This window comes from Rhinopithecus roxellana, chromosome 15, assembly GCF_007565055.1.
Source record: "Rhinopithecus roxellana isolate Shanxi Qingling chromosome 15, ASM756505v1, whole genome shotgun sequence".
In the NCBI taxonomy this organism is placed as follows: Eukaryota; Metazoa; Chordata; class Mammalia; order Primates; family Cercopithecidae; genus Rhinopithecus; species Rhinopithecus roxellana.
In genome coordinates this window covers 3,374,906-3,391,361 of record NC_044563.1, presented here as the reverse complement: position 1 = coordinate 3,391,361, position 16,456 = coordinate 3,374,906, and the positions used below count along the sequence as shown (strand labels likewise).

At 49.3% G+C, this 16,456-nt stretch overlaps 1 protein-coding gene across 2 annotated transcripts in view; it reads right to left on the bottom strand.

Annotated features, from left to right (window-relative positions):
- Positions 1-16,456, bottom strand: part of SHANK2 (SH3 and multiple ankyrin repeat domains 2) — a 679,458-nt gene that overhangs the window by 493,078 nt on the left and 169,924 nt on the right. For both annotated transcript variants that reach the window (XM_030918720.1, XM_030918719.1), the window contains one exon: positions 6,549-6,626. In XM_030918720.1, coding sequence (XP_030774580.1) covers positions 6,549-6,626 — 78 coding nt within the window. The remainder of the gene's footprint in view (positions 1-6,548; positions 6,627-16,456) is intronic.

Below are 16,456 nucleotides of genomic sequence, written 5' to 3'. Positions count from 1 at the left end.
GGTTCTTGCTCTGCGAGTTCCCACTGAGAGCTGGTTGTTAGGAAGGGCCTGGCACCTCCCCGCCAGGGAACTGGACCAGCTCCTGCCTGTGGACTGACAGGCACGTGCACCTCTAGAAGAGCCGTGTGTGTATGTGTGTGTGTCTAACAGACAGTCTTACATGAACTTTACAATTTGCCAACATCAGCTCATAGAAATTGCAATGTAGACGGCAGCACAACAGGGACGTCCTGGGACCCTGCCCATGGCGCTCATCAGGGAAGAGGAAGGTCCTGGGAGAAAACGCCATGACCCTGTTCCCACAAACAAATCCTTGTTTGGATTTCCACAAAACAAGGAAAGCACAACCAAAGAACCTTGTTGGGACTCATTTAACCAGGAAAGAAACTCAGAAAGCCACCGGGAGGGAACAGGGAAGAGAAGGGTCCATTGAGCAGATCTCGTGGGTTTCTGAAAAGTGCAACGCCGGGAACCACAATGTCATCCATGGTGTCAGGCGGCCTTCATCACTGGCCGTCCCTCCACCACGCAGTTGCCTCCACCAGCACGATCAGAGGAACTGCAGAGTGCACAGCCACTGGCAGAGAGCTCTGGCAGCCACTACCACGCGTGGCACAAGAAAATTTACTCATCCCCCTCTGGCTACATTGCTAAATGTGGGAACTCAGTTTGGAGCTCCGTGCAAAAGGAAATCAGATGAAGGGTCTGGAGAGCAAAAGCCAGGCTCTGACGTTTCAGGAGATCCGCCCTCACTTTCATGGGCTGAGTCCTCCCCTCAGTGAAGGCCCTGGGGACAGGCCATGTCCAAAAACGCTTTGCCTGGGATCCTGGAGTGAAGAGCACAAGACGACACAGGACCATTGCCAATGACATTCCTGGGCCTCTGCCATCACTGGCTTAGCCTGCGGCAATGCTGGGGTCCATCACCTAATTGCCAGAGAACTGGAAATTCCGTTCCTTGCTTCTGGCTTCGGCCTTTCTCCTCCTCCTCCTTCTATGTGTAGTGTTAGGAGTAAAGGAAGAGCATGGGGTCTGGCATCCAGCAGCCTGTGCCTTGTTCATTGTCCTTTTAGGAGCTGTGTGACCTGGGCTGTTCACCCACAGGAGACCCTGCTTCGTGGGACCACATGGAAAGGGCTCAGCACAGGACTGGGCAGGGTACCACTACGCACTGAAAGGTACCCAAGCCACCAGCACAGTGTCATTCATCAGAAAGACATCCACATCAAGGCCTTCTTTGTCTTTTCCCTCCCGTTTCATCCTTGTCCTTCCCTGCCCATTATTAAAATTGGGCCATATTAAAATGGACCCATTCTGAACGTTTCTCATTGCCACTGCCTTTTTTTCCTGATTTTATCCACCCTTTCTTTACTTCTGGATGTCTGGTTAGCAACTGTTGAATACAGCCTGAAAACAGACAGAATGACAGCATGTGAGGAGAAGGTTGCCCTCTCCAAAAATACAATGCCAGGTGCTAAAGTCCCTGCATCCAAAAAACAGTGGAAGCCCCTTTCAGAATGCAGCTGCTGGGAGGCAGGAACAACTCCTCCACTCAGTTCCCCCATGCTTCAGCCAGGGTTCTCCAGAGACACAGACCCACGGGATGTGTGTGTGTGTGCATGTGCATGTGTGAATATACACACCTACAAATATATATTTACACATATATTTGTAATATGTGTATATGTATATATTTGTGTATGTGTATACTTTACGTGTGTGTATGTGTGTATGTATATAAAGAGATTTATTTTAAGGAATTGGTTTAAATGATTGTGGAGGCTAACAAGTCCAAAATCCATAGGACAGGGCAGCAGGCTGGAAACTTAGGCAGGAGTTGATGCTGCAGTCTTGGGGCAGAATTCCTTCTTCTCTGAGAAACTTCAGGTTTTGCTCTTAAGGCCTCCAACAAATCGGATGGGGCCCACCCACATCATGGAGGGCATACCTTTACTTAAAGTCAACTGACTGTTGATGTCAATCACATCTACAGAACATCTTCACGGCAACCCCTACATTAGCATCTGAGTAGATAACTGGGTGCTAGAGTCTAGCCAAGCTGACATATCAAACTACCCAACACATACAGCCCATTTCTGCCTCTCTCCCTTGCTGTGCCCCCTCCTTGGCTTGGGTCTTCTACTGTTTAGACTTCTACCCATTCTGTTTCTCTTTGTCTTCAGAATCAGGAAGTTTGCTATCTTGGACTGAGCAATCCAAAAAGCAAAGCGTCTCTGATGATGTTCATTTCACACCTGGTTGCAAGAAAAGGGCCTGTCACAAAGAAGCCTCTTCCTCACTACAGATCCCAGAGCCCTGGACTGGAAGTCAGAAGGCCTGGAGACCACTGACTTATCACTGATTTTGGAATTCTTACCATCTGTCTCTCTAGATTTCCATTTCTCCCACAAACTGGGGATAAAAAAGCCAACCTCACTGGATTGCTGAACATTAAACAAGAACATATAGAAAAGCATTTGTGAACTTTAAAACTCTGTGCAAATGGAAAATTCATCACTCTCATCATCACTACCATTTTCAGTATCTTTTTTTTTTTTTTTTTTTTTTTTTGAGATGGAATCTTGCTCTCGTCACCCAGGGTATAGTGCAATGGCACGATCTTGGCTCAAGGCAACCACTGCCTCCCAGGTTCAAGCTATTCTCCTGCCCCAGCCTCCCAAGTAGCTGGGATTACAGGCATGCACCACCACGCCCAGCTAATTTTGTATTTTTAGTAGAGACGGGGTTTCTCCATGTTGGTCAGGCTGGTCTCGAACTCCCAGCCTCAGGTGGTCCACCCACCTCGACCTCCCAAAGTGCTGGGATTACAGGCATGAGCCACCGTGCCCAGCCCATTTTCAGTATCTTAATCACCATAATCATGGCCATCATCAAAATCATCACTATTATCACCATCACCATCAATATTACCATCATCATGACCACCACCATCGCCATCAACATTACCATCAGGAACACCACGACCACAACATTACCATCATCATAACTACCATCACAATCATCAACGTTACCATCATGACCACCACCATCACCATCAACATTACTATCATGAACACCATGACTACTATCAACATTACCATCATCATAACTATCATCACAACCATCAACGTTACCATCATCATGACCACCACTATCACCATCAACATTACCATCATGAACACCACGACCACTATCAATGTTACCATCATCATAACTACCATCACAACCATCAACGTTACCATCATCATGACCACCACCATCGCCATCAACATTACCACCATGAACACCATGACCACTATCAACGTTACCATCATAACTACCATCACAACCATCAACGTTACCATCATCATGACCACCACCATCACCATCAACATTACCATCATGAACACCATGACCACTACAATGTTACCGTCGTCATAACTACCATCGTTACCATCGTAATGACCACCATGATCACCATCAACATGACCATCATCATGACCAACACCACCACCATCAACATCATTATCAATATCACCATCAACACCATCATTATCACCACATCATCACCATCATTCTTCAACACCCACCCAAAATGTTTAAGTGCTTCATCTCTACCTTAGATAAATCCACTTCTGTTTATCTTCTGATTCTCAAACCAGAGTAAACATCAGAATCCCTGGGGGGCTTAGGAGAACACAGAGCACTGGTCCCTGCCCCCAAGAGTTTCTGATCCAGTGGGACTGGGGTGAATCCTGAGAATCTGCCTTTCTCTCAAGTTCCTAGGTCTTCTGACGCTGTCTGTCCAGTATTTTAAATCATTAAGCAAGGGTCAGCCAGATGAACTCCAACAACTATCCCAAGACTTCTTAGAAAAACCTGCCTTTGCAGCACAGTTGTACATCATCAGCACTTTCCAGATGAACATATTTGATCCCTTTTAAATGTGCAGCCGGTCATCATTTCTTCCACAAACTCAATATTAAATGATTCATTTTTCATAACTGAGAGGGTAAGAACAACTGTGAATGAAAAATAAAAGCTGGGGATATTTTACGGGCAAAGATCCACAGAGTGAATCCAGTCTCTTTGTATTAATAAAACACAAGGCAGGAAGATAAGGAGGAGGAAGCTGGCTCCTGACAGGCACTGCCAGGGCCCATTCTGGGCACGTAGATTGGCAGAGACCTCATTCCGCCCGTTACCTGAGCAACGTCTACGGCGTACGGAGTCTGATCAGTTCAGGGACAGTGCGCATCACCTTCTTTTGGAATCATTTGTGGCACTGATTGATTGTCCTTAGCAAAAGAGAGACAGATGGCACAGGGTTGGTGCTGGTGCAGTTTTGCTGCTGTGAGGGGGTACTAAGCATCCTGCCGGGTCTCACATAATAAGGGCATCCCCATCTCTGGTGGTCACTGCACCAGTGGCGACAGGGCTGTAATGGGGACTGACAGGGCGGGGGCAGGCCACCTGAACTGACCTTTCATCCCAGGTGCCATGGAAGACTCGCTTCCCTGGAGTGCAGTGTGGTGGTTGTAAGCCACCACCCAGGAGAGTCAGAAATGGTTTTCGTATTACCCAAGTGTTTGCCTTGAGTCAACGGGCATCAGCAGCTGTTTTTTGAGCAATTTAAGCAACTACGTGACTTTTTAAAATAAAGGACCAAAGAAATATATTATTTGATGCCCAAAAAATAATGTTGAATCCAAGCCCACAAATGCATAGCTAACCCCAAAGGGGCAGACGCAGTCACACCATGAAATCAAAGAAACCCGCAGCCTCCTCATATTCACCATTGGAAAGAGGACATTTTCTTGGAGTGTAACTGAAATCTCTATAGACCTATCAGCAAACCAGGGACCCTTTTCAACAATCTATTTTATATGAGACATTTGCAAACTGCCAGATTCAAGACTAAAATCCAGGCTCACCATGACTGAAGAGTTAAGTAAACTCCCTAATGGTTGACATGGTTTGAATGTGTTCCTACCCAAATCTCATCTTGTAGTTCCCATAATCTCCACGTGTCATGGGAGAGACCCAGTGGGAAGTAACTGAATCATGGGGGCAGTTACCCCCACGCTGCTGTTCTCATGATATTGAGTGAGTTCTCATGAGATCTGGTTTTATAAAGGCCTTCTCCCCCTTTTGCTCGGCACTTCTCCTTAATGCCACCATGTGAAGAAGGATGTGTCTGCTTCCCCTTCCACCATGATTATAAGTTCCCTGAGGCTTCCCGAGTCATGCTGAACTGTGAGTCAATTAAACCTGTTTCCTTTATAAACCACCCAGTGTCACGTGTGCTTTTATTAACAGCATGAGAACGGACTAATAGTGGTTATGAAGCATCTGGGCCCAGTTGTTGAGGTGAACTCATTCATTTTCAATACAACAAGCCTGTATATATTTGGAATGTCTAAGAAGAGTATTAGTAAAATCATTCGTGGAAGCCAGTTTTAAACTAAAGTCCTCTCTCAGTGCAATAAGATATACAAATCATTTCCAAATGAGGAGAATCATGGAAATGTCAATTTTCAGTTCAAGTGGATCTGACTGTGTATAACATCAAAAAGCATTTCTATAACTCATTTATCTAAAAAAATTAGCATTTAGCTTAAAATATTTTATTTTCACCCTAAACGGTTCTCTGGACAACTGCATCAGAAGTAGACAAGCTCCATTTCTGTGCAACAGAATATTACCCAGCCATGAAAAGGAGTGAAGCACAGGCACAGGCTACAATGCAGGCAAGCCTCAGCGACGATGCTGAGTGACAGAAGCCAGATGCAAAATCTCATCTATTATATGACCTAATTCATATCACACGTTCAGAATAGACAAATTCATAGAGATGGAAAGTCATGAGTGGTTTTCTAGGGGCTGGGGGAGGGGAGTGGGGAGTGGCTGGTTAGTGGGTACAGGGTTTCCTTTTCGGGGTGATAAGTTCTTAGCTAGATAATGGGGATGGTTTTGCACAGCATCATGAATATACTTAATGCCACCAAAGTGTACACTTTAAAATGGTTCAAATGTTAAATGTGATGTTGTATGTATTTTGCTACAATTTTTAAAAAAGTTTAGGACCTGGGTTTGTGCATTCCACCTCAGAACACCCTGGCCCATGCTTGGCTGGGGTTGTTCTCCCTCCACTCTGGGACAGTGCATCCCCTGGGGGTGCCAATGGAAGGCAAGTCCCTTCCCGTGTGATCCTCAGGAAGCTTGTCCCACTGGACGGAGAGGCGGCAAAGCCAGCATCTCCCAACAGCTGCACGGTTGGACGCACTTACGTCTTTGCTGCCTTGCCAGCGCTGACTGCTACACACATTTCCACATTATTTGTGCCATTTGTTCTAACAGGAAGGAGCCAGTGCAAGCAGGCACACTGAGACAGGGCGGCAGCTTTGCACTAAGAGAGGGAGGCACCCAGAGCAGCCTCCAGATAAGAAAACATCCGCAACAGAACGAGCCAGCCTCATGTCACACATACAAACACGACCGCGGAGACGCAGAGCCATCACCCACTGTGATCCACACACAGCCCTTCCTGATGCTGAGATCTCTTTTACCTGAAATGGAGTCTGGCTGTTGTAGTTTTTTAACTCCTTATTTCCGCCTCGAAACAGAAGCACTCTTGCACAGCTATCCTGCAAACAGAAAAGGAGAAACCTGTTTGTAAAATGGTAGCACAGACATTCTCCAAAGAAATCTGTCCAGAGTCTCAAGCTCACAGGAAACCAGGGAAACAGAAGTGCAAAGTTAAAAGGGAAGGCATGTTGCTTTCATCTGGCTCCCGTATGCTGTCAGGTGAGGCTCAGCTGCTGCCAACACTTTGGACAGCAGCTGGGTAGAATCTATTTAAAAAAATAAAATAAAATAAAATAAAAAATAAATAAAAAACACCCTATGGCCAAACAATTTCACTTTTTAAGACTATATTCTATAAAAAGTCTTGCACATTGTATACAATATATAACAAGTGAAATATCTTCAATAAAATACAGAAAGAAAGGAAGAAAGAAGAAAAAAAAGAAAAGGAAAGAAGAAAAGAAAAGAAAACCTGGAGATAGCATACATGTCCTAAAATAGGGGAGAGTGGGGATATATTCTAGAACGTTCTTCACCTAGGCAGTCTCAGGACAAAACAAGGCAGATGACTATAAACTGACAAGAAACATATCCGGGAACTTCTAAATAAAAAAGGCAGGCCTCAAAACAATATTTGCCAGGCGTGGTAGCTCACACCTGTAATCCCAGCACTTTGGGAGGCCGAGGTGGCGGATCACCTGAGGTCAGGAGTTCGAGACCAGCCTGGACAACATGGTGAAACCCCATCTCTACAAAAATACAAAAATTGGCCGGGCATGGAGGCATGCGCCTATAATCCCAGCTACTCAGGAGGCTGAGGCAGGAGAATCACTTGAACCCAGGAGGCAGAGGTTGCAGTGAGCCGAGATCGCACCCAGTGCCCTCCAGCCCAGGCAACAAAACTAAGACTTCATCTCAAAACAAAAAAACAAACAAAAAAAAACAACAACAAAACCCCCAGTAATACTGCTTAATTTCATTTACATTTTAAAGGCTTAAAGAGAAACTAATAAAGGCTTAAAGTCTCTATTATAGAAAAGCAGGGACCATGTCTGGAAGGATACGCACCAGTTAACAGTATTTACTTTCATGGAAAGGAAAAGGATTAGGGAGAGAACAGAAATAATCTTTTTTCATTTTATTTTTATTTTTTGAGACATACTTTCACTCTGTTGCCGGGGCTAGAGTGCAGTGGTGCAATCTTGGCTCACTGCAACCTTCATCTCTCGGGCTCAGGCAGTTCTTCCCACCTCAGCCTCCTGAACAGCTGGGACAACAAGCATGTGCCACCGTGCCCAGCTAACTTTTTTTTTTTTTTGGTAGAGACAGGGTCTCACTATATTGCCCAGGCTAGTCTAGAACTCCTGGGCTCAAGTGATCTGCAGGCCTCTGCCTCCCAAAATGCTGGGATTATAGGCGTGAACCACCATGCCTGGCCGGAGAATCTTTTTTTTGTAATATGTGGGCTTATATTATTTAATGTTGTTAAAAGCAAGCAAAAGGGTTTTTGTTTGTTTTTTTGAGACAGGGTCTTACTCTGTCACCCAGGCTGGAGTGCAGTGGCGATCACAGCTCATAGCAGCCTCGACCTCCCACCTCAGCCTCCTGAGTACCTGGGACTACAGGGATGCGCCACCATGCCCAGCTAATTTTTGTATTTTTTTTTTTTGTAGAGAGGAGATCCCACATGTTGTGTAGCCTGGTCTCAAACTCCTGGGCTCAAGCGACGTGTCTGCCTCAGCCTCCCGAAGTGCTGGGATTATGGGTGTGAGCCACTGCACCCAGCCTCTTACACATTTTCATAACAAAAATGAATGTGCATCCATCCACTGATTAGGCATCTACTCTTTGTCCATGGGGTTGACGGAGAAGTTCTCGCCAACCCCTCTGAAGCTCCCAGTGAGGACTGCAGCAGCAGATAATGACCAGTAAAAAGGCAGTGGTAGCATGTTGATGTAACCAATAAAAGGCAGCGGTAGAATGTCGATGTAGCCAGTGAGGCCAGTGAGGACTGCAGCAGCAAATAACGACCAATAAAAAGGCAGCGGTAGAATGTCGATGTAGCTGGACCAACTATTAGAATAATTTTGTCTCCAAATGCAGTTGGCTATTTAGAATAAGTAAACTGTTTCTGGAAGTGCATTTAAATGATCAGGAGCTGGCTGATGCTTGTGCCTGGGCAGCAGGGGCCTGCCTCTGGGCTGGGGGCACCTTCTCCTACAGGACTTGGGGCCTCAGCGCAGGTGACAGCCAAAGCCTATACTGGGCAGATCCTGGGAATTCCATCCTTACCTACAGTCTAGTGTACAGACAACAGGCGTGACTACCTGGACTCAACACCACACAAACACACACCAAATAAAGGGAAACGTGGATTAAATGACCAGGGCTTCCCACCCAGGACGGGTCAGAGACCCCAGCCCGGGCCCTGGAGGAACCCCATCCTCAGGAACAGCAAGATGCTGAGTAGACACGGCATAGGTGGTGGGACCCGAAAGATCAGCAGATTTGAAACAGAGCTGACTGGTCGGGTGTGGTGGCTCATGTCTGTAATCCCAGCACTTTGGGAGGCTGAGGTAGGCGGATCACCTGAGGTCAGGAGTTCAAGACCAGCCTGGCCAACAACATGGTGAAACCCTGTCTCTACTAAAAATACAAAAATTAGCCAGGCGTGGTGGCAGGTGCCTGTAATCCCAGCTACTCAGGAGGCTGAGGCAGGAGAATCACTTGAACCTGGGAGGCGGAGGTTGCAGTGAGCTGAGACTGCGCCATTGCACTTTAAAGCAAAACTCTTGTCTCAAAATAAATAAAATAAGATAAAAATAAGAAAGAGCTGGAAATCCAGAAGGAAGTAGGGAGCAGCTGCCAACAGATCCTGGGTTTCAGTCTGGGTGAAAAAAAGAAAAACGTTCTAAGGCTGATTGGTAATGGTTGATGGTGGTGATGGCTGCACACCTCTGTGAACAGACCAGCGATCATGGAGCCCTACACTTCAGATGGGTGAACTGCATGGTGTGTGAATTACATCTCGATAGAGGGTCACGTACATATGTAAGAGGACAGATAGCAGGAAGGCGGGCCGCCCTGGCAGAGAGTCTTCATCCCTGGCTGGACAGGTGGGGCAGGCCAGGAGCACACTGAGCTCTCAGGACCCGGCTGGTTTCAGGGTGGGGAGCCGACCAGGCCTCCCCGCCATGACAGTGATTATTAATGAGGGAACCACACCTTCTCTGGCAGCTGAGAGTGTGGGCTGTGCTCACGTGGGAGACACAGGTCGGGGGATCTGAGTTGGGTGGAAAAGGCTGTCCTGCCTCTGTGTTCTCCAGCATCCTGGGGCCTCGGTGACCGTGGCCGGCTTTGGTCACCGACTGTGTAAAAAGCCACCTGCGTACTTGGGGGTGCACTCTGCCTCAAGCCCCACTGAGGCCACCTCTGTACAGAGTGGGAGGCTCTGGCCACATATGCCACTGAGTCAGGCATGAGGAATTGAGTGAGGACCGGTCCACAGACCGTGCTGAGTGTTCTGTCCCACCGCCCTACAGGAAGGTCAGGCTGGTCAGAGGGGGATCCCCAGAGCCCCTGTACCAAGATTCCAATTAGAAGCAAAACCACCATGGTGTCCCCACCTCCTGGCACAGTGGTTCTCAACTGGGGGTGATTTTGCCTTCCAGAGAACATCTGGCAATGTCTGGAGACATTTTTGGCTGTCACAGCTGTGAGTGCTACTGGCACTGACTGGGTTAAGACCAGGGATGTTGTGAGCATCCTGCAATGAATAAGACAGCCCCCCATGGCAAAAAACTGTCCAGCCCCAAACCTCAATAAAGCTGAGGTCAACAACCTCTGTCTTCATGGCTCCAAATGTTACTGATGATGGATATGAGTCATGAACAGCAGCATCCCTAGAACGGTTTCAGAACAACACAGACCATAGTCTCCTGTATGAATGACATGCCACTCCCCAAGCCCACCAGGCCCTGGCCCCAGCTGGTCAGGCCTCAAGGGGACGCCAAGCCCTATGCTATTCAGGGTCTTGTCCCTGGAACGTGTCTTCGGACTCAGGGACAGCCCAGCAGGTTTCACAGAAGATGCTCCACTCCTGGGGAGTGGGAAGGTGGAGGCGGCCTCTGTCACCTCTCACTACACGGACCACGCATGTCAGCAGGGGAGGGACGGATGCCCATGGAGCTGTCAGCCTGAGGCCCATGGGGCAGAGGTGAAAGGAGAGCCGGCAAAGCCACGTGTGAGGCTCGAACAACACTGCAGATGGAGGCTGAGCTGAGAAAAAGCAAACACAAGGAAACGAGTCGCTAGAAGCCCATGGAGTTCCAAAACAACGTGTGAGTCTGCAAGAACATGCAGCAGCCGATACAGGGTGACACTCTGCACAGTGTGAGTCTGCAAGAACATGCAGCAGCCGATACAGGGTGACACTCTGCACAGTGTGAGTCTGCAAGAACATGCAGCAGCCGATACAGGGTGACACTCTACACAGGGTTTCAGGGTGGGAAACCCCTGGAAAAAGCACAAATGTGGATTCTGGGTTTTACGCTGGGATTTTCATACTCTTCTAATTATTGCCATAAACATGAAAAAATATGTAAGGGAATTTTCAAAGACACAACCGTGTTCAGCAAACAAATCTTTCATGTTTGGGGTACAATGAAACCCAGAGTTTCAAAAACAGTGCCCAGGGTCCACACCGTGGGAGGTGCAGGTCAAGACTCTGGGCCTGCTTATTTCATTTTAGGGTTGCAAACTATGGTCCTCAGGCCGAATTCTGCACATCTAATTTTGTAAATAAAGTTTTATTGGGATGCGACCACATCCACTCACCTGCGTATTTTCTGTGGCTGCAAAGCCTGAAGTATTTATTCTCTGGGTCTTTATAGAAAAAAGGGTACCCACCCTGGTTTTAATTAAGTAGTCCTGCATCTCCCCAACACAGTCGCACATTCACAGAAATGACCACACCGGCAGGATGCCCTAACACTAGACATACTAACAACAATCTTCAGGCCCCACTTAGGCTGGTGCCAGGGAGTGCAGGGTGATAACCAGCGTCAGCTCTGAGAGAGCGGCTCTGCCTCTTGTCTTCTGAGCTTCAGATTCCTCCTTTCTTTTTTTTGAGATGGAGTCTCGCTCTGTTGCCCAGGCTGGAGTGCTGTGGCCGGATCTCAGCTCACTGCAAGTTCCGCCTCCCGGGTTCACGCCATTCTCCTGCCTCAGCCTCCCGGGTAGCTGGGACTACAGGCGCTGCCACCTCGCCCGGCTAGTTTTTTGTAGTTTTTTTTAGTAGAGACGGGGTTTCACCATGTTAGCCAGGATGGTCTCGATCTCCTGACCTCATGATCCGCCCGTCTCGGCCTCCCAAAGTGCTGGGATTACAGGCTTGAGCCACCGCGCCCGGCTGGATTCCTCCTTTTTAAAGTGGGGATACCCGGCTTGGTGGCAGCGTAACGAGCCTGATACACCATCAATGACACAGGTAGGGGTCTCCTTCCACCCCCAGCAATGCCCTGTCCCTGGAAGTGACCCCTGACCCCCAGGAGAGGGGCCCACCCATATGAGTACAGCATCTCCAAGTCCCAGCCACAGGGGCCCATCGGGGTGTTACCAGGAAACTGGGAATGGTGAGTTTCTGCGGGTGACCGGCGTTTCAAGAGATGCACGGGACGCAGCCTTCTCCACCGGGATAAGGCAGAGTGTGGAGAGCACTGGCCGGGCCTCTGGCTTTTCCAGTCCTGACCTAGCCCTTCCCTGCTCTGCCTCAGCAGCAGGACTTGCCTTGTGTCCTGATCACGAGTCCAGAATTTCCCATCAAATCACCCCCAGTGGGGTCCTGTTATTTCCAACCCAAAGAGTCTCTTTTTTTCTTTTCTTGAGACAGGGTCTTGCTCTGGTGCAATCTCAGCTCACTGCAACCTCTGCCTCCCAGGCCCAAGCGATCCTCCACCTCAGACTCTCAAGTAGCTAGGATTACAGGCTTGCACCACCATGCCTCGCTAATTTTTGTATTTTCTGTAGAGACAGGGTTTCACCACGTTTCCCAGGCTGGTCTTGATCTTAGGGGCTCAAGCGATCTGTCCTCCTAAAGTACTGAGATGACATGCGTGAGCCACTGCACCCAGCCCAAATTCTTTATTAAAATCACAGTATTACCAGGCTATGGTGAGCAAAGACTTTGCTTTTTGCTTTGGTAAAGAGAGAAAACGAAAAGGAGGAGGAGAGACCACAGAGCCAGGAGAATGGGGCGATGGCTTTCAGCCAGTTCCCATCTTCTGGGGCGTGGTGGGGGCAGGAAAGAGAGAATAGGGCAGCAAGGGAGGAGGGACTTCATGTGGGTGGGCAACCGTGGGGACGTGAAGGCTGGTCCCTGGGGGTCTTGCTCACCCGTTTGCTCTGGGCTCTAACTGCACCCTGGCCCAGTGGCCTAGAAGAACCACCCAGCACTGACAAGACCCAGATGGCTGAGAACAGCCCAGCAAACTGGAATTCAGAATATGAGAGACCTGCTCAGGGAGGAGCCTGGGGACACTCTTCCTCTTATTTCTCAGTAAGAACCTTTTCTGAAAATTCTCTATTATAGGCTGGGCATGGTGGCTCACACTTGTAATCTCAACACTTTGGGAGGCTGAGGTGGGAGAATTGCTTGAGTCCAGGAGTTTCGGACCAGCCTGGGCAACATAGCAAGACCCTGTCTCTACATAAAATGAAAACAATTAGTCAGGAGTGGTGGTGCGTGCCTGTAGTCCCAGATACTTGGGAGGTTGAGGCAGGAGGATCCCTTGAGCCCAAGAGGTCGCGGCTGTGGTGAGCTGTGATTGTGCCACTGCACTCCAGCCTGGGTGACAGAGCGAGACCCTGTCTCAAAAAAAAAAAAAAAAAAAAAGACAGAGAGAGAAAGAAAGAGAGAGAGAGAAAGCAAGAGAGGGAGGGAGGGAAAAGAAAGAAAAGAAAAAAGAAAAGAAAATTCCCTATTATAAAGGGCACGTATTTCCAACAAAAAGCTAAGAATAAACCCTCAGCAGGCACTGCCATTCCAGGGGGATACAGGCAGGACCTAAGAAAAATCCTCCACTACCTCTGCTCACTCAGTGCCTTTGACCAAGTCAGTATCATACCTCCGACCCATTACCGCAGCGTTTCCTAGACGTCAAAAAGAGATCAGGTTCCAGTTCGTTATTTTGAAATGCAAGGGTACATGGTTCACTTGGCTTAATAACAATGACACCTCCATGTATGTGTGCGTATCACACACGTGTCTGTGTACACGTGTGTGAACACGTATGCATTTTGCAGTTCAAAATGCACATCTATCTGCTCCTTCTGATTTAACTCTCAAGGTATGGGAGAACTCTCTGCCAGGGAGAACAGGAGGCCCATTTTACAGATAAGGTTAATGTGAAAAACTGCGAAGACTTGCGGCTTTGGAAAGGAGGAGAAAGGAAAAACTGTGATCCAGGAGGTGCTGGTGGGAGCTTTCGGTTCCCTTGCGAGGCTGCTGGCTACCCTGGATTCCTTTCAGAGGTGTATCTTATCTGACAGGTCTTTATCCTTTTAAATAATTCAGTAAAGTATAAATATAGAAGCAATTGAATGCTTTTTGAAGACGCAAGCATCAAGAAGAATATCATTTTCATTGCCACTTTTTCTCTTGGCATGAATTTTCCGAGACACTTCCCTTAATAAATGTACCTCCCACTGAAGGAGCATTCCTGGGACTCGCACTGTGCCCACCGAGAACACAGTGTGCCTGCAGGTCCCATCAGCTGCTGGACCCCCAGGCCCCATCCTTTCCATTCACAGATGAACACCTGCAGTTCCCACCAGCAAATGGATTCCCCAGACCCCATCATTTCCATTTACAGATGGAGAAAGCTGCTCATCAATGCATGCAGTGAGTCCTCATGGAGCTGCCAGGTACCGTCCTAGTCCCTGGAGACACAGATGCAAACCAGAAAGTCAAGGTCTCTGCCAGGCTTGGGCTGGAGAGGGGGCACAGGAAACAACGACACAGCCTCAGGATGGGTGGGTCTGATGCAGACAGTGGAGAGGGTGTGGCTGGCTGGGCAAGCTGAGCCCTGGGATGGGAGGAGAGACAGCGGGCGGACGCAGAGGCCATCCCAGCAGAGTACCAAGACCCGAAGTAGAAACCAGCGAGGGGCCGGGAGGCAAGAAGGCAGTGGTGGGGCCGGGCTGCAGCAAGCTGGGACGAGCTGGGCTGGACAGGAGAGAAGGGCACAGGACATAAGCCCTGGGTTATGCAAAGGGGGTTCTCAGCAGAGGAGGGACAAAGAACTCGGGTGACAGAAAGTGGATTTGAGGGAAGACAGACTGGAAGGGAAGACAGAGGCTGGACAGTGAATACGTAGTCCTGGGGAGAGACGGCAGGGCCCCAGGCAAGGGTGAGAGGGGTGGTGGGACAAGAGGGGTGGAGGAGACAAGAGGGGTAGACGGGCCCAGAGAGGGTGGAGAGGGAATGGACAAGCCCCGGGATGAGAGGGATGGTGAGAAACAGGAGGCGGCCAGGTTTCAGGCCTGAGCTCCAGGGGGAAGGGCATTATTTACAGAGTAAGGAGGAGTTGCCGCAGTGGCGGCTCCTAAGAGGTCAGCACATGGGGACACGGGCCAGGAGCAAACATCACTGCCAGAGCTCAGGGCAGAAGTGAGCTGGGAGACCCTGACTGGGGACCCTTGGGGTTTTCTGGAAGGTGTGCAAGGACACAGACAGGCCCGCCTGAGGTCACCTCAGGAGTCACTGCAGGAGGGAATCTGGGTAATGGGAGTGTGCAGTGCAGACGCCAAGAGATGCCACAGAGATGTTGAGCTGGATGGGGACAGAGGCGGGACCATGGAAGTGCCATGTGGGTGTGACTGGCTTTGAGCAAGCAGGGACGAAAGTCTGATCACTCTGTGTCAGTGAGACAAGAGCCATGAGAAGGTGGAGGCCATGTGTGCAGAACTCTCCCAGGGAGATGAGCAGTGAGTGGGGAAGTTGGGGGGGGGGTGCAGAACTCTCCCAGGGAGATGAGCAGTGAATGAAGTTGGGGCAGGGTTGCAGAACTCTCCCAGGGAGATGAGCAGTGATGGGGGAAGCTTACGGGAGGGTGTGCATAACTCTCCCAGGAAGATGTACAGTGAGTGGGGAAGTTGAGGGGGATGAAGAACTCTCCCAGGGAGATGAGCAGTGAATGAAGTTGGGGCAGGGTTGCGGAACGCTCCCGGGGAGATGAGCAGTGAGTGGGGAAGCTTGGGGGAGGGTGTGCAGAACTCTCCCAGGAAGATATACAGTGAGTGGGGAAGTTGCGGGGGGGGGGGGTGCAGAACTCTCCCAGGAAGATATACAGTGAGTGGGGAAGTTGCGGGGGGGGGGGGTGCAGAACTCTCCCAGGAAGATATACAGTGAGTGGGGAAGTTGGGGGTGGGTGCAGAACTCTCCCAGGAAGATATACAGCGAGTGGGGAAGTTGGGGGGGGGGGGTGCAGAACTCTCCCAGGAAGATATACAGTGAGTGGGGAAGTTGCGGGGGGGGGGGTGCAGAACTCTCCCAGGAAGATATACAGTGAGTGGGGAAGTTGCGGGGGGGGGGGTGCAGAACTCTCCCAGGAAGATATACAGTGAGTGGGGAAGTTGCGGGGGGGGGGTGCAGAACTCTCCCAGGAAGATATACAGTGAGTGGGGAAGTTGGGGGTGGGTGCAGAACTCCCCCAGGGAGATGAGCAGTGAGTGTGGAAGTTGGAGGGGGAGGTACAGAACTCTCCCAAGGAGATGTGCAGTGAGCAGGGAAGGTGGGCGGAGGGGTCTGTGAAGCCAAGGGAGCTTCTGGAGACAGAAGTGGGTGGAGTGTCTTCATAAACAAATGGGCATGAAGTAAGAGAAGGCAGAG